This window comes from Hyla sarda, chromosome 7 (assembly GCF_029499605.1).
Source record: "Hyla sarda isolate aHylSar1 chromosome 7, aHylSar1.hap1, whole genome shotgun sequence".
NCBI lineage: Eukaryota > Metazoa > Chordata > Amphibia > Anura > Hylidae > Hyla > Hyla sarda.
This window is the reverse complement of record NC_079195.1, coordinates 197,081,112-197,100,523: the sequence shown is the minus strand read 5'-3', so window position 1 is coordinate 197,100,523 and position 19,412 is coordinate 197,081,112. Positions and strand designations below refer to the sequence as shown.

Below are 19,412 nucleotides of genomic sequence, written 5' to 3'. Positions count from 1 at the left end.
CATGATGAAGTATTGACAAATACTGTAACGCGTGCCCCACTAGTGCCTGGACCGTTGCTATAAGGGGAAATGTCATAGTAGACATGAGTGGGACGCTGTGTAATTGGGTGTTGCCCATGCAGACAGGAATTAGTGGTGAGTAAATGGCAGTATGTAAATGCCAATGTCTGTGGGTGTATTGCTCTGTATCTGTGTCTGCAGGGTTTCCAGAAATAAAACACCAAAACAGTAAGTCCAGTTTTGCACACGTGCACTTTTGCGTTTGTATTACAGCTAAATGTTCCCGTCTGATCGCAGGTTTAGTGACGCAAAATCACAACATCAATAGGGATTTGAGCTTCTGTAAACTTGGACCCATAGATACGCCATTAGGTCAGGATACTTGGCACACAATTGCGTTTGCAATATGCTCATGTGAAAGTGGCCTAAGGGTAAGTTCAAACAGTGTAAATCCTTTTGCACATGCAAAATCCATTACAGTACCATGCATGTGTATGAGATTTGTAAAACGGCATCGACGTGCTGCACGTTTTTGTCCTGTACAATGTCATTGCTGCTGTGTAAATGAAAAAAAATAATAATAATTAAATATATGGGTCTGGGCAAGTGATCTGATATGTGATAATCACCTATTGCAGTGGTCTTCAACCTACGGACCTCCAGATGTTGCAAAACTACAACTCCCAGCATGCCCGAACAGCCGTTGGCTGTTCGGGCATGCTGGGAGTTGTAGTTTTGCAACATCTGGAGGTCAGCAGCTTGAAGACCACTGACCTATTGGATCACTTGAACAGACATTTCCAGACAAATCACTTGCGCAGACCACTTCATGCAACAGGGTGAGCTGTTTTGGAGATCCAGCAGTCACCTCCTCGTCCTCAGTCAGACCTATCCTATTGATCAGGGATAAGATTTAAAGGGGTACTCCGGTGAAAAACCTTTCTTTTTTTTTTTTTTTTTTTTTTTTTAAATCAACTGGTGCCAGAAAGTTAAACAGATTTGTAAATTACTTCAATAAAAATTTTTTAATCCTTCCTGTACTTATTAGCTGCTGAATACTACAGTGGAAATTCTTTTCCGTTTGAAACACAGAGCTCTCTGCTGACATCACGAGCACAGTGCTCACTGCTGACATCTCTGTACATTTTAGGAACTGTCCAGGGTAAAAGGAAATCCCCATAGCAAACATATGCTGTTCTGGACAGTTCATAAAATGGACAGAGGTGTCAGCAGAGAGCACTGTGCTTGTGATGTCAGCAGACAGTTCTGTGTTTCAAAAAGAAAATGATTTCTGCTGTAGTATTCAGCAGCTAATAAGTACAGGAAGAATTAAGATTTTTTAATAGAAGTAATTTACAAATCTGTTTAACTTTTTGGCACCAGTTGATTTAAAAAAAAAAAAAAAAAGTACCCCTTTAAGTGCTTAAGTACCTATTTTGCTTAAAATTTTTATGTTTAGCTTTTCCTATGGATGACAGGAACTTATCATATTTAATTATCATATTTAATGTTTCTGTTTTATCAGATGACCGGATGCTGGTTCATCGTCTATAAGCAGCAAAACTGCAATGGAGGCCAAGTCCTCGCTCCAGAGTTCCCACATATCCACCGATTCTGCATCCACATTAAACAATGAAGATTTCGTCTTAGTACCCCTTCAAGTTGATGGGTCTTCTAACATGGATGACAAACCTCAGTTGAAGGTGTGTACATGATAGTGGGGATTTCTGATTACTTCCTCACGGTGGGCGGCTATATCTAATTTGTTGTGAGAAGAAGAGTTCTTTTTGACTGAATAGAACTTTATCAGCAATTAAACATCATTACACATACATACGATGTAATGCAGTGCAGCCCAGGCAAGGAAGCAGCACACAGTAAATTAAAGGGGTATTCCAGTTAAAGGGGTATTACAGGCCAAAACTTTTTTTTATATATCAACTGGCTCCGGAAAGTTAAACAGATTTGTAAATTACTTCGATTAAAATATCTTAATCCTTGCAATAGTTATTAGCTTCTGAAGTTGAGTTGTTTTTTTCTGTCTATCTGCTTTCTGATGACTCACGTCCCAGGAGCTGTGCAGTTCCTATGGGGATATTCTCCCAGCATGCACAGCTCCCTGGACGTGACATCATCATTGAGCAGTTAGACAGAAAACTTCAGAAGCTAATAACTATTGAAAGGATTAAGATTTTTTAATAGAAGTCATTTACAAATCTGTTTAACTTTCCGGAGCCAGTTTTTGCCTGGAATACCCCTTTAAAACCATTTTTTTTCCCATATGAACGGTCTCCAGCAAGTTAATCAGATTTGTAAATGACTTCTATTAAAAATCTTTATCCTTCCAGGACTTATCAGCTGCTGAAGTTGAGTTGTTCTTTTCTGTCTGACAAGAGTGCTCTCGCTATGGGGATTTGTTCCTACTCTGGACAGTTCCTGAGACAGACAGAGGTGTCAGTAGAGAGCACTGTGGTCAGTTTGTACTTTTAAGGATGAATTCACATGGAATTGCTGTGGATTTTACATGCAGATTTGTGCAGGTAGAAATCGCACGAGATCACAGTGCAAATCTTCCCCACTTAAGCTCCTGAATGGAATTTTCTAGACACACGAATAGCGGGCTCATCCTCCACAAACCAAATGGTGCCACCAATGTTTTAGCTCCCCATAATTAATACATTGGAAAGAAAACCAGAAAAAACATACCATAAGACTTACACCAAATTTGTCAATATATTTATTACTTTATTGTTAAAAGATAAATAGAAAATATTGCACAAAGCACACAGAATAAAAACAAAACACAAAGAGGGCAAGAAAAATTCTTAAGATCCATCCCTCAACCAGGGAGGGGATCCCAAGACAAATGGGACCTCCCCACAGGGACACCCTAACTCCCTGCTACAGATGGACAAATTTCCCAATGCAAATACAGATATACAATCACAATAATAAATCCTGAAGTCGCTATATACAATACCCATCCTGATCCAGGTTATATAACCTGATAGTTTGCACAGGACCCAGTAGAACAATCACCATAAATACATCACAATGCGGTCATTGGAGCTGGTGTCCACCCAGAGTCCCCCCAAATCTATGGGGATGTATGCACAGTCTTGGCGCCGACTGATTCAGTCAGCGCTGGTCACACTCTGTAGTATGAACGTTGCCTTACAGGGTTGTCTGGCTTACACATCTCTTATTTATGTATCATATTAGACAAATGCAAGGCCTTAATGGAATTGCATGTAACATCTGAACATTGTGTATAGCAGGGAATAATACAGTTATATCATAGGTATGAACTCAATGTAGGGCCATGTTTAGGTGTGTTGAAATGCTATTAAAAGCCATGTAGCCGTTATTCTTATTTTAAACACAGTTCTTAAAATCTCAATGAATTAGTTATTTTGCTACTAAACAGTTGTCAAAAATGTCTCCATTTATGAACATAATCATAAGTGTGACAGATCATTTGTCTTAATTCCAATACAAGTTCCATGTCAACACTGTAACATAATAGCTGGCAGCAAGTTACCAGTTGTCCTGCCAAAATTCAGCACATTATTTACTTAAGAGTCTGGCATTAGAACAGCCATTTATAGAGAAGTTTTTTAATTGTCTTCTAGATGTACTATGGTTGATATAGTGAGATGTCTGGATGTGAGTGTGATATTTGTTATCGCTTTGAGCTTCTGTCTTCCAAGCACATTTAGGAATAAGCTAATTTGTTTTATTTATATATACCCATAGCATACACTGATCAGCCATAAGGGGTGGGGTATAATCGGAAGCAAGTGAATATTGAGTTACTAAAGTTGGAAGCAGAATGCATCTAACCCATCTCCTTCACTGTGAAACGACAGCACATGCGGGGGAGAGGGGTCTCGCTGCAGAGCGGAGCTCCATACTGCAGCATAGAAGGTTCCGCACAGTGGAAGAAGTGTTTCCTGTCAAGACTCAAGCTGGACAGTACCATGTACCCAGGGCTTGGAAAAAGTCCCACCCCACCATGCACCAAGTTCCTGCATTACCAAATTTAGAAAGAAAGTAATAAAACTTTCCCTTTAAATGCCTCTTCTTGACTTTTCGCCATTTGCATCCTTACAGATAATGTCCAATGGAGATGAACAGCTGGAAAAGGCGATGGAAGAGATACTGAGAGATTCTGAGAAAAAGCAACATGGCAACCAAGCTGGGCTTGACAGTGGTCCAGAACCATACACTACTGATTCCAGCATGACTGCTGCCAGAAACCCTCCACTTACATTAATTTTAGACCCCAACAGTACAGGTTAGTAATTTTGCAATGACAGTGGAGTTATAATAAAGAGTTACATGAAGTTTTAAGTATGTTGTCTTATTGTGACAACCCCTGTCCATATGCCCCAATGGTATATATATATATATATATATATATATATATATATATATATATGCTCAGGATTCTTATCTATCAGCTGCCAGAGAAAAGAGCCACTGCAAATAGCAGCTTCTGCTCTAGAGGACGACTTGCAAATGTGTGTTGTATGGACATTCCGTCATATAAATGTGCACCCTATTTTTCATGCAAGGAAAATATGCAGCTGCTTTCTGCTTTCCCAGGCGAACTGCTGATCTCCGAAGGTTTGAGTTTTTAATATCTGTCCCCCAGCGATGATCTGATCCCCAGTGTATTCTGACTTTGCGTGAAGAAGCTATCCCATCAGGACAACCCTTCTCTAAGTAGACACATCTTGTATGTTTGTTTTAATGTTCACTTACAGGCAGTAAGACAATGGCGCCCAACTTAAATTTAATGACATTTGGTGAATATAAAAAATATTCTCTGTATTGAGATTATTCTCAAGTTTTCCCTTTCTTTTTTATTTCTTCAGAGGTTCCTGCACAGAGCACCAGACTGGCTACTAACCCTCCAGAAGAGGAAAGTGTTTCGTTTCACAAGCTCTCATATTTAGGTCATATGAAAGTTTCGGCTCCACGCAGCGAGACAGAAGCCCTGCGGGCCATGTCCTCCATGAGAGCGCATTGTTCAGCTCCAATCACTGTAACTCTCTACGTTCCCAATGTTGCTGAGGGCTCCGTGAGGTGGGTTTAATGCAGTGAGGTCTTGTCTAGGTAAGGTAAAATATTCCTGAAAGACATAGGCCGGTGTGTGTAAAATCAGAATGACGGTATTTGTGGGGATGTACAGAATTTCATGTTTGTGTGTATATATATAGAAGGTACCAGACAAATGCCGTCAGGGACCACCCTGTCTACACAATGTTCCTGATGATGTAGTCTACAATGTTCCTGACGATGTAGGCAACACTCTTCCTTAATGGGTTTATTCTAAAAATAAAATGATTCCATATCCACTGATAACTAGCTGTTCAGTGGTGGTCTGACCACTGAAAACCCCCACACACCGTGACTCTACGTGGGTGGAGCAACAGCATGCTCGACCTCCGCACCGTTCATACTCTATAGGACTTCAAAACTTTGCTAAACACCGCACTGGGCTCTGTATGGAAGCCCCATAGATTGATCGATTGGGTTCCCAGTGGTCAAAACCCACACAGCCAGTTACCGCCTATCCTGTGGATAAGTTTTAATCTTAGGATAACCCGTTTTACACGAGCGGATTTACTTTCAAACTTGCAGATTGTTACCCGCTGCGTGTTTGAAAGGGGGTCGGCAAATTTTCGAAAGTGGAATTTCTGCTGAGGAGGATCAGCTGCAGCCCCTATTGAAGTCTATAGGGTTTGCAGTGGATTTTCAACAGCAGAAATCCTCTGCCGAAAAGTCAGCTGTGCCATACTAATGGCATTGCTGAATTTACAAGCCTTCTGTTTTGTCGTTCATGAACTACTCTTATTTGCCTTTCATTTTTCTTCCGCTGTTTCCTTGACTTTTATAAGCTGTAATGTAGTAACACAAGGTTTCAGGAAGTGTTTTCTCCAGATCCTATTACAACAGACTTTTTCATTAAACGCCTTCTGTTTTCATGGTGGGAAATTTGTACAGTGACCGTGAAGCTCAATTTTAGTATAAAAGAATATATAATAATAATGTAATACATTTTCTGTATTACTATAATACAACTTCAATTTTGAAGAGAGGGAATAAGGAACAGTCATTGACTTTCATAGTCCTTTTCTTCTTTTAACCCCTTCCCGCTACAGGACGTATGCATACGTCCCAGCACCTGACACGTTCACGCGCTGGGACTTATGCATATGTCCTAGTGGTCGACGGCAGGACCCGGCTGTCAATCACATTAGCATTTACCACATAAATGGGCATCTATAGCGTGCTCCCCCTGTTCACCAGCGGCGGCGCCGCAATACGATCGCGGGTCGACGTTGGGCGCTATAGTGGCAGGAGGTCAGATCATGAACTCCTGTCTGCCATCTACGGAAGCCTGTGAGATCTAGCCATAGGCTGGATCGCACAGGCTGTACTGTGTGCAGCTGATTGGGTCATACTGTGCTGCAGTACAAATGTATTGCAGCATAGTATAACCTGTAAAAAGTGTAAAAAATAAAAAGTTCCTAAATAAAAGTATGAAGTGTAAAAAAAAAAAATATTTTTAAAAATGCCCCTTTCCCGATAAAAGCCCTGTATTATCCCCAAAAAAGATCAAAAACACAAATCATATACATAATAGGTATTGCCACGGCCATAATGACATGCACTATAAAACTATGATGTAAATTATCCCGTACGGTGAACGCCGTAAAAAAAAAAAAAAACAACAAAAAAGTGTGGCATTCGTTATTTTTGGTACAAATTGAATAAAAAAGATCAAAAGGTAGCACGTATCGCGAAAATGATACCAATGAAAAGTACAGCTCATCAGGCAAAAAAAAACCCCTCGCTCAATGGCGTCAGACGAAAAATAAAAAAAGTTACGGCTGTTGGAAAATGAATGGCAGAAAAAGAATTTTGCCCAGAAAAGAAAAAAGAACATAGAAAACTATATGAAATGGGTATCGCCATAATCGTACTGACCCACAGAATAAATATAACCTCACTTTTACTGCACAGTGTACACCATTAAAAAAGAAAAATCTAAAACACCAGAAATTTTCCAGTTTTTCACAATATTTTGGAGTTTTTCACAAAAAATGTCAAAAAAATGCACTAATATGTCACGAAAAAAACAATCTCAGAATCGCTCCGCTCAGAAAAAGCATTCTAAAGTTATTACCATTTAAAGAGATACATGTCAATTTAATTAAAAAAAAAGCCTGGTCATTGAGGTACAAAATGGGTCCGTCCTTAAGGGGATAAGCTGGGTTCGCACTGCACTTTGTGTTTACAATCAACTTGCATATTGTTATTGTCGTATACAAACTAGAAACTTTCCTGTGTGTGTGTATATATAAAGATTATATACCGGTATGTATGTATGTATGTATATATATATATATATATATATATATATATATATATATATATATATATATATATATAGTAAATTTCAGTAGTTGTATTAGTCCAGTGATGCAGATGCAAATCAAAAAAATTTGCAATATCTTGTAATACCATTTTTATTGGACTAACAGAATTTTGTAGAGACAAGCTTTCAGGATTCCTCACTTTATCAAGTCCAAAGCAAATCTAAGCTCACAAGCAGAAGACACAGGTTACATCTCAAATATGCAGGGGTTAAGACAATAGATGTAGAGAATTCACACTAACATGGGCCATAAATTGTCCTGCTATAGGAACATAGACTAAATAGATGAGATGTAACCTGTGTCTTCTGCTTGTGAGCTTAGATTTGCTTTGGACTTGATAAAGGGAGGAATCCCGAAAGCTTCTCTACAAAATTCTATTAGTCCAATAAAAAAGGTATTACAAGATACTGCAACATTTTTTGATTTGCATCTATATATATATATATATATATATATATATATATATATATATGGTCAGTACTTTCCTCAGGGAGAGGACACCTCTTCAGGTGTAACGGAGATTCAGGTTAGGCCATTTAGCACTCCGCAGGCATTCTGGGTATATATATATATATATATATATATATATATATATATATATATATATATATATAATCTCTTTTATAATCACACACACATATAGTCATGGCCGTAAATGTTGGCACCCCTGAAATTTTTCAAGAAAATGAAGTATTTCTCACAGAAAAGGATTGCAGTAACACATGTTTTGCCATACACATGTTTATTCCCTTTGTGTGAATTGGAACTAAACCTAAAAAGGGAGGAAAAAAAGCTAATTGGGCAGAATGTCACACCAAACTCCAAAAATGGTCTGGACAACATTATTGGCACCCTTTGGAAAAAATAACTGAAATCAGTCGCTTCCTTTAACCATCAATAATCTTCTTTCACCTCTCTGCCGGAATGTTGGACCACTCTTTCTTTGAAAATGTTCAAGGTCTTTCTTTTGGACGGGCACCTTTTCCCAACAGCAATTTTAAGATCTCTCCACAGGTGATAAATGGGATTTAGATCTGGACTCATTGCTGGCCACTTCAGAATTCTCCAACACTTTGTTGCCATCCATTTCTGGGTGCTTTTTGACGTATGTTTGGGGTCATTGTCCTGCTGGAAGACCCAAGATCTCAGACGCAAACCCAGCTTTCTGACACTGGGCTGTACAGTGCGACCCAAAATCTGTTGGTAATCCTCAGATTTCATGATGCCTTGCACACAATAAAGGCACCCAGTGCCAGAGGCAGCAAAACAACCCCAAAACATCACTGACCTCCACCATATTTCACTGTAGGTACTGTGTTCTTTTCTTTGTAGGCCTCATTCTGTTTTCGGTAAACAGTAGAATGATGTGCTTTACCAACAAGCTCTATCTTGGTCTCATCTGTGCACAAGACATTTTCCCAGAAGGATTTTGCCTTACTCAAGTACATTTTGGCAAAATGTAGTCTTTTTTTTATGTCTCTGTGTCAACAATGGGGTCCTCCTGGGTCTCCTGCCATAGCATTTCTTTTCATTTAAATGTCGACGGATAGTTCGTGCTGATGCTCCCTGAGCCTGCAGGACAGCTTGAATATCTTTGGAACTTGTTTGGGGCTGCTTATCCACCATCCGGACTATCCTGCGTTGACACCTTTCATCAATGTTTCTCTTCCTTCCACGTCCAGGGAAATTAGCTACAGTGCCATGGGTTGCAAACTTCTTGATAATGTTGCGCACTGTGGACAAAGGCAAATCTAGATCTCTGGAGGTGGACTTGTAACCTTGAGATTGTTGATATTTTTCCACAATTTTGGTTCTCAAGTCCTCAGACAGTTCTCTTCTCCTCTTTCTGTTGTCCATGCTTGATGTGGCACACACAGACACACAATGCAAAGACTAAGTGAACTTCTCTCCTTTTTGTGATTTTTATATTGCTCACACCTGTTACTTGCCCCAGGTGAGTTTAAATTAGCATCACATGCTTGAAACAATCTTATTTTTCCACAATTTTGAAAGGGTGCCAATAATTTTGTCCATCCCATTTTTGGAGTTTGGTGTGACATTATGTCCAATTTACATTTTGGGGGCATGACCATGACGTCACGAGCCTCCGGAGCTGCACCTGATTATCTAAACATACGCCGGGTGCTGCAGGGAGGTTGCGGAGGTCCTTTGGATAGGGGATAAGATGTCTAGGGGCAGAGTATCCCTTTAAGAGAATTCAGTAAAGGACTCCCATTCGTCTTGTCTGTTTCATTAGTATTTGGCCGATTTTAGTAAAGTTTTCTGCGTGTCTGTAGGAAACTGCGAGCACATGAGGTGGTATACGTTGATAAGCCCTTTTTTTGTCGGGTTCCCCTTGGATTCCTGAAGGGTGTGCTGAAATTATAATGTAAATGGTGTCTAAGTGTGGGGGGGTTATAACATGAACAAAAACTACTGCCACCGATCCCCTTCCTGGGATCATCCTTGGAAGTGAGAGGGTTACTTAGCACTACTGACCATGGACATGCACTATTAAGACTTTATATTACTGTTTATTGACAGTAGTTTAACAGCTATATATAAAAGGGTATAGTTATGAATACCACTACTACGTTGTATACTACATGAAAAATAAGGCAATTATATATATACATTGGGAAAGGAATCCAACAACTGTATTTATGCATTAACATCTTATTTATTCCCTTTCTGTTTTAGAATAATGGATCAATCCACAAATGCAGAAATAGCTTCTTTCCCAATCTACAAAGTCTTGTTCTGTGTCCGAGGACAGGATGGGACTCCAGAATGTGACTGCTTTGCATTCACTTCACGGGATCTTGACGCAGATGAGTTTCAGATCCATGTATTCAGCTGTGAGATCAAAGAGGCGGTAAGCGTTCTGATGCTGCAGTCTTGTAAAAGTTGCTTCTTCCTTTTTATTTAATTACCGATTCTCTTAGTTTTCATTTTTTTATTCCAAGTCCTGGTTGAAATATTTGTTAAAGGGGTACTCTGGTGCTTACTCATCTTATCCCCTATCCAAAGGATAGGGGATAAGATGCCTGATCGCGGGAGTCCCGCAGCTGGGGACCCCCGTGATCATGCCCACGGCACCCCGTTTATAATCAGTCCCCGGAGCGTGTTCGCTCCGGATCTGATTACGGTCAACCGAAGAGCTGGCGGCGTGTGATGTCACGCCCCCGCCCCTGTGTGACGTCACTCTCCGCCCCTCAATGCAAGCCTACGGGAGGGGGCGTGATAGCTATCACGCCCCCTCCCGTAGGCTTGCATTGAGGGGCGGAGCATGATGTCACACGGGGGCGAGGGCGTGACGTCACACGCCGCCGACCCCACGGTCGACCTTAATCAGACTCTGAGCGAACACGCTCCGGGGACTGATTAAAAACGGGGTGCCGCGTGCATGATCGCGGGCGTCCCAGCTGCGGGACTCCCGAAATCAGGCATCTTATCCCCTATCCTTTGGATAGGGGATAAGATGTATAAGCACCGGAGTACCCCTTTAAGAATTTATTTTTAGCGTGGTGAGAATCTATTATTTAACACATTTTGATTATTTAAATGAAGTGCATCAGTCATTTTGCTTAACTTTTGTCATGTGACTGGTGGGTCTGTATGCTGAGATCCCCTGCGATAGGATAGAATAATGGGACAGAAGCACTTGATTGAGCATTGTGCCCCATCGCTCCTTCTCGCCTTCCAATGGAAAACCAAGCCAACGCTATATGGTTTCAATGAAAGTCATTGAGACTTTTTGCAAATCCATATACTGCTGGCTCAGCTTTCTGAGAAGGGCCAAGGAGATTTAAAGGGGTACTCCCATGGAAAACTTTTATTTTTAAATCAGCTGGTGCCAGAAAGTTAAACAGATTTGTAAATTACTTCTATTAAAAAATCTTAATCCTTCCAAAACATTTCATGGGCTGTATACTACAGAGAAAATGCTTTTCTTTTTGGATTTCTCTGCTGTCACGACCACAGTGCTCTCTGCTGACCTCTGCTGTCCATTTTATGAACTGTCCAGAACAGCATATGTTTGCTGGGATTTTCTCCCCCTCTGGACATTTGGAAAAATGGACAGCAGAGGTCAGCAGAGAGCACTGTGGTCATGACATCAGAGAAATCCAAAAAGAAAAGCATTTCTTCTGTTGTGTATATAGCCCCTAAAAAGTTCTGGAAGGATTAAGATTTTTTAATAGAAGTAATTTACAAATCTGTTTAACTTTCTGGCACCAGTTGATTTAAAAAAAATAAAATAAAAAAAAAAAGTTTTCCACGGGAGTACCCCTTTAACACAGACCACCCATCCAAGTGCATCTTCTCCTTTGATTTAGCAATTGATGAGGTCCCAGCCCTCGGACAATCACAGATCACAACTTCTGACTTATCGCTATGCCAGGAGTTTGTTAACATGACAGGTACACTTAAATGGGCACTGTCAGATTCATACAATACAGAAATTTAGGTGCACTACTGTGGTAGCTGTATACAATGACATTGGCTAACCCTCAACACTGATGTTAAAATTGAGACATTCGCCAGTGTATCCTTATATGAAGGACACACCAGAGCCCGCACACCTCCATCCATTTGAGACCACGTTTTTTGTCACTGTCAGATTCAAAAACTTTTTATATGTTGTACATCTTGGCAAAACATCAACCTTTCTAATAGCGTTCATAAGATAATTTTATTTTATTTTTATAGAAATCATGGCTTTCTCCAAGCTGAAGCACAGGCATGGACAAAATCCAGTAAGTGAGGGTGGGCTAGCACTCCTCTGTGGTCTCTCCTGTCTGATAGTACTTCTGTGCTCTCTCCTGTCTGATAGCACTCCTCTGTGCTCTCTCCTGTCTGATAGCACTCCTCTGTGCTCTCTCCTGTTCGATAGTACACCTCTGTGCTCTCTCCTGTCTGATAGCACTCCTCTGTGCTCTCTCTTGTCTGATAGCACTCCTCTGTGCTCTCTCCTGTCTGATAGTACACCTCTGTGCTCTCTCCTGTCTGATAGTACTCCTCTGTGCTCTCTCCTGTCTGATAGTACACCTCTGTGCTCTCTCCTGTCTGATAGTACTCCTCTGTGCTCTCTCCTGTCTGAAAGGACTCCTTTGTGCTCTCTCCTGCCTGATAGGACTCCTCTGTTCCCTCTCCTGTCTGATAGCACTCCTCTGTGCTCTCTCTTGTCTGATAGCACTCCTCTGTGCTCTCTCCTGTCTGATAGCACTCCTCTGTGCTCTCTTCTGTCTGATAGTACTCCTCTGTGCTCTCTCCTGTCTGATAGTATGATGGTACCCCTCTGTGCTCTCTCCTGTCTGATAGCACTCCTCTGTGCTCTCTCCTGTCTAATAGTACTCCTCTGTGCTCTCTCCTGTCCTATCAGACACATATGAGAGCCCACCCTCATTTAGTGGACTTTATCCATGCCTGTGCTTCAGCTTGGACAAAGCCATGATTTCTATAAAAAGGAAATACAATTTTCTTATGAAGTATATTAGAAAGGTTAATGTTTTGCCAAGATGTGCAACATATAAAACCTTTGTATTATCTCCAAGCTGCTTTTGCAATTCTGCGCAATACAGAGGTCAAAACCCCTAGCATTCCTTGCCGACTCATGTTAGGGATTGATTGAATGGTTTGTATTCTGTAAACTATAGTGTTTTTACACTTCAAAGCAATGAGATTTAGGAAAAGCTGTTCTGAGGCTAAATAAAGGTGTTGTTCCACCAACAAAACCTGTCGCCTATCCACAGGATGAGGAACAAGTGTATAATTCTGGAGGGTCCCAAAGATAGCCCAGAGCTGTACTTGTCTGTCTTCTATAGACAGCGATTGGAGTGTCAGTGCACAAATGTGATCTCCTTCATATTCAGGAACCCTGTTCATAAGACTGTGGTGGTGATGGTGGGGGGTCTCAGTAGTTAGTCCCCTTGCAATCATAGGCGTACCCAATCCTTTGGGTAGATTATTTCTGATTATTTCTATAAACTAGAAAAATTGTGCTTAAACAGGACCTGTCTCAAAAAAATAAATAAATAAATAAATAAATACATTTTATCTGTTATTTGGTACCTAATCCTGCTCATATACCTATAACTTTGTGTGTCTAGCACCTATTTTTCTTTCATAAAGACCTACCTTTCTGTTGCTCACTTGGTTTGCGGAATTATACAATTTCGGTCAATAAACTTTGCATAGCCTGAGTCTGCTGTGCTGGGCCTGTTAACCTCTTGGGGACGTAGGGCATATGCATACGCCCTGCATATGCCCTGGTCCCGTTTACCGGGTTTAAACCATTCTCACCGGCAGAGAACAGGTTAAACCCAGTGGGTCCCGGTTGCTACGGTCAGCCAGGACAGCGGCATCTAAAACAAAAGTAAAAGAATCCCAGCAGCTCAGCGGAGCTGATCGGGACTATCGCGACAAAATCGATCAGCTTACTGGATGCCAGGAGGGTCCTTACCTGCCTCTCCATGCCTGCGCAGCAGAGCGCCGGTTACACTGATCAACGCTTTGCAATGGCAGAGCACTCATCAGTATATGCAATCAGAAGAATACATGCACCCTATGGGAGCTTTAAAAAAAAAAAAAAAAAAAAAGTGTAAAAAGATTTTTTCATAAAATTTAATCAACACCTTTCCTATTAAAAGTTTAAATCACCCCCTTTTCCCATTTTTTAAAATAATGTAATAAAGAATAAAAATAATCATATGTGGTACCACCACGTGCGTAAATGTCCGAACTATTATCTTATTAGATAAGCTAAACCACAAGGTCGATGGCGTACATGTAAAAAAAATACCAAAGTCCAAAATTGTGCATTTTTGGTCCCCTCATGTACAATAAAAATGTTAATAAAAATCTATCAAAAAGTCCCATCAAAATAAAAATGGTACCTATAAAAACTACAGATGACAGTGCAAAAAAATGAGCCCTCATACTGCCCCGTACATGAACAAATAAAAAAGTTATAGGGGTCATAACATGCCAATTTTAATCATACTAATTTGGGTGCATGTAGTTTATAATTTTTTTTTTTAAGTATTAAATTAAAATAAAACCTATATAAATTGGGTATCCTTGTAACCTTATGGACCTACTGAATAAATATAAGGTGACAATTTTACCAAATATTGCACTGTGTAGAAACGGGAGCCCCCAAAAGTTACAAAACGGTGTTTTTTTTTTAATTTTATTTCACCCCAAAAATAATTTTTTTGGGGTTTTGCCGCAGGTTATTTTATAAAATAAGTGATGTCATTGCAAAGTACAATTGGTGATGCAGAAAACAAGCCCTTATATGGGTCTGTAGGTGCAAAGTCCTTAAGGTGAAAATAGGTGCCTAAGGGGTTAATCAAAGCAATGCAGGCTGCTCTTTAACCCTTCCCCCGCTGTTTCCAGACAGAGGTATGATAGGCAGGACAGGAGTGAGCACAGAGGAGTGCTAGTCCCTCCTCCTGGACTTCGTCCCTGCCTGTGCCTCAGCTGGGATAAAGATGATGCTGCAGCCGGACAGGGTTATGTTCTGGATGGTATGGAGACCCCTAATGGTCTTTTTTTTCTTACAATCCATGCTTTCTAAAAAAGGAGAAAACTTTTTTATGAAGTATATTAGAAAGGTTATTCTAAGATGTATAGCATATAAAAATGTTGTTGACCCTGACAATGCCTATTTAAAGCGGCACTGTGTTTATAATAAACTTTGAACATGTTGCCCAAACATGTCAAAAGTCTAGATTGCATCGGGTCTCACTCATGAGTCCCCCTACGATCAGGGGGTTACTTCCCACACCCCCTTCATACATCTCTATGGGAGAGCTGAAAGCAGCGACAAGAATTGTTTAGATGTTATTAATGTTTATCGCTGTTAATAGATTAAATTTAGTATCAAACGTATACATTTTATTATGGAATAAAAAGATTGCATGAGAATGAAACCGTTCGGGGCGCAACCCGAATCAGAAATAGAAAATAGTAAAACAAATAAACAAACAGTGGGCAAGTAATGTCAGCACAAATACATAATGAGAATAAAGTTGTCAGTACATAACGATCTAATACAGAGTCAAGGTATACCTAATATCAGGGCAATAGGAAGAAGACATCCAGGGGGACCAAAGACGGTCAAAATGAGCAACAACATCATCTCTCATAGCATTGAGTTTCTCAGACAACATGATCGAGTGGACACGGTCGACTACCCTGTCTAGAGACAGGAAAGAGGATTTCCAATTCCCCGCCACGTGGATTCTAGCAGCCATAAGAATAAATTGGGCTAAGCGGAACAATTTATGCGGCATACGGGGAGGCTTCTTACGAAGAAGGCAAAAGGTAGGACGTGTAATAGATTACATTTAGTTAAATACATTGACAAATACCAAATAAATTCTATAGTACTAAATTATCTGGACAATTTGTCTGGCAGGGAATTGCCAATCCCCATATACACCACAAGCGGATGTCACCCAGGTGGCAGAGTATTTATAGTGTTTACACTGTGTTCCTACTACTGATGCAGATCAGTCATTCTTAGATACAGTTCTGGGTGCTATTGGAGGGAATTTATCATGGTATGTGATCTACATATGTTTTTACCGTTTTCCTTGTGGTGTATTCAATGTTGTGACTAATTTATCAAAAAGGTCACAGGGCCTATCATGAATTTGTATGCAGAAGCATCACTATTAATGATAGATAGTAATATTGCATAGTATAGACACTTTTTACCGCGTGGTCAGACTGGGTGTGACTTAAAGGGGTACTCCGGTGAAAAACTTTTTTTTTTTTTTTTTAAATCAACTGGTGCCAGAAAGTTAAACAGATTTGTAAATGACTTCTATTAAAAAATCTTAATCCTTCCTGTGCTTATTAGCTGCTGAATACTACAGCGGAAATTCTTTTCTTTTTGAAACACAGAGCGGTCTGCTGACATCATGAGCACAGTGCTCTCTGCTGACATCTCTGTCCATTTTAGGAACTGTCCAGAACAGCATATATTTGCTATGGGGATTTCCTTTTATTCTGGACAGTTCCTAAAATGGACAGAGATGTCAGTAGAGAGCACTGTGCTCATGATGTCAGCAGACAGCTCTGTGTTTCAAACAGAAAAGAGTTTCCACTGTAGTATTCAGCAGCTAATAAGTACAGGAAGGAGTAAGATTTTTTAATAGAAGTAATTTACAAATATGTTTAACTTTCTGGTAACAGTTGATATAAAAAAAAAAAAAAAAAAGAAAAAAAAAGGTTTTCACCGGAGTACCCCTTTAATGCATAAATGTCATCCATTGCACATAAATTACTCACTTTTTACAAAAGTCGCAAATGAATAAATGCCAAAATACTTCAACGGTACAAACAAAGATTTCTGCCACTTTTAAGGAAAATTTTACACACAAAAGGGTAAAGAATTATGATAAATGTCCCCATTTTCTTTTAATGGAGGGTTTCAGGTAGACAGCTGAACCGCAGTTCTCGAACCTAGTTGTACGGCTTTCACAGGGAAGTGTCAGGTGATTTGAGTAATATGACTGTGGTTTCCTTTGTTGTATGAACACATGTTAAAAAAGGGATGTGAAACAACACCCAGACAATAGTCCAAAGTCCAACGAATCTTCTGGTTCTCTTTTTATCAAGTTACATTTTGTTGGTTATGTGCCAAGGTAGTTAGGTAGCCTTTTAATTCTTCTTTTAGTATTAAACAAGTTCTAAATATACTCAATTGCATGTAAAATCAAGTTTAAAAAACAGTATCTCGTACAGATGTGTAAAATCTTTACAGGTCAGACATAATATTAAGGTTTATGGTCACAGGTACAGTGTTTGCTGCAGATTTGAGGCAGTGTTCAATCATTTAGTTACTTTGATTTATACAGATTCAAATCCGCAGTAAACACTGTACATGTGATTGTACTTTAAAGGGGCACTCTACCCCTAGACCTCTTATACCCTATCCATTGAATAGGTGATAAGATGTCTGATCGCAGGGGTCTTGCTGATGGGACCCCCTGTTATCTCCGGGCTGGCACCCCGCCGTTTTGAACACTTTTGTTCCCCTTTGGATAGAGGATAAGATGTCTAGGGGCGGAGTACCCCTATAAGGGTAGGGTTACATGTGCTGTATTTTGCTGCGTATTTGCTGCTGCATGTTTTCCTACCCATTGAAGTCAATAAGTATGAAAATACGTTGATGATTAGCGCTGCAGCCATAACACATTTATTGTTCACCACTACAACGCCCAGCATGCCCTGACAGCCAATAGATGTCAGGGCTAGCTGGGAATTGTAGTGGTGAAACAGCTGGAGGCACCCTGTGTAAATGAACTAAGGGCGGAAGTCGGCCCCCCCAGCAGGCATCTGTGACGTCTTGCCTGCTGGGGAAGTCTGCCTGGTAGTGAGCAGGCAGACAAAAAGGCATTTTTTATATGTGTTCATAAATACATTCGCATATTAATACAGAGGAGTCGGGGAGTCGGAGTCGGAAGTACAAAAAACTGCGGAGTCGGAACATTTATCTACTGACGCCACAGCCCTGTTCACATGTACAGTATTCTGCGCAGATTTGTTGCGCAGGATTTGAAGCTGTGTTCAGTTATTTAGTTTACATTGAAATCTGCAGCAGAAAATCCTGCGCATCAAATCTGTGCAACAAATCTGCACAGAATACTGTACGTGTGAATAAACCATAAAGGTGTGTTCACACATGCTTATTTTCTCCTGCAGATTTTGCTGTAGCAGATTTTGCTACCCATTGAAGTCAATAGGCAACAAAATCTTTGGCAGCAAATCTGAAGCAAAAATATGCACGTGTGAACGCACCCTAAGGGTATGTTCACACATGCAGAATCTGCTGCATATTTTGTGCAGTTAATTTTGCTACCCATTAACTTCAGTGGGTAGCAACATCAGCTGCAACAATATGCAGTAAAAATATGCAGCAGATCCTGTACGTGTGAATGTACCCTAAGGGTACGGCATATTTTTGCTGAAGATCTGCTGCTGCAGATTTTGCTGCTCATTGACTACAATGGGTAGCAAAATCTGCTACACCAAAATCTGCAGCAGATTTGCAGAATCGTCAAAAAAGAAAACTAAGGGGTGTCGTTAAAGCATAGCATTTATTTAGCGTATTTAAAAGTCACCAGATAAGAAAGGTGCAAATACCCAAAAATGTATGGAGACAGAAAAACAAATCCCTCACAACTCCAGTATCAGGAGTACATGTGATAAGGATATTATAGAAAGTAAATCTCTTGTCACTGTAGCATTAATGTTAACTCCTTATTGACATGCGGTGTGCATATAGTCTGGAAGGCAATAAATATCATCTGCACGCGTTCCCAGCACGTTTCTGTCCGCATGCTTAGATGTTAAATGGGGATGGGGACGTCTTCAGTGGGACCTTGTGCTAGCAGATCAATTATCAATGGCAAATATTCATGCTAAGATGCATATGTATAGATCAGAAGCGCACTCCCATGTAGATTCAAACTCAAAAACATAACATAGCTGCAGAATCATCCAAGTAGGGGCATCCCGATGTATAGGTATCAGTCCCAATAGGTAGCATTATAGATCCAGTTAGCGATGCTGAGCAGTGTGACCGACTAAGTCCTGCAGTGGCAGGATGCCTGGAGTGTGTCCCAGCGTGCTGGTGCGACTCCTGGTGAAGTGTGACCCTACCCTCAGGGTAAGTTCAGGTGTGTATTTTGCACAGATTTTCAGCTCTTTGACTTCCGCAGGTAGCTAAATCTGCTGATGGAAAACTGCAGCAATGTGCAGTGTAAACCTGTCCAAAGTGGGTATTCCCATCTGGACATTTAGGACATATCCACAAGGACCTTATGGGACCCTCACCTATCTCAAGATCAAGGAACTCCCCAGACCCTCCAGTCTGCTGGTGGATACCAGAGGTGGTCAGGAAACTAAAAATGTAACTTCCCTGATGGGGAGTAGGAGTTGTAT

At 40.4% G+C, this 19,412-nt stretch overlaps 1 protein-coding gene across 3 annotated transcripts in view; it reads left to right on the top strand.

Annotated features, from left to right (window-relative positions):
• RABGAP1L (RAB GTPase activating protein 1 like) overlaps nt 1-19,412 on the top strand; it is a 430,423-nt gene that overhangs the window by 50,993 nt on the left and 360,018 nt on the right. For 2 of the 3 annotated variants that reach the window (XM_056532030.1, XM_056532027.1), the window contains 4 exons: nt 1,526-1,703; nt 4,114-4,297; nt 4,881-5,091; nt 10,152-10,326. In XM_056532030.1, coding sequence (XP_056388005.1) covers nt 1,569-1,703; nt 4,114-4,297; nt 4,881-5,091; nt 10,152-10,326 — 705 coding nt within the window. In that variant the 5' untranslated portion in view covers nt 1,526-1,568. The remainder of the gene's footprint in view (nt 1-1,525; nt 1,704-4,113; nt 4,298-4,880; nt 5,092-10,151; nt 10,327-19,412) is intronic. The other variant, XM_056532031.1, reaches the window with a different exon arrangement.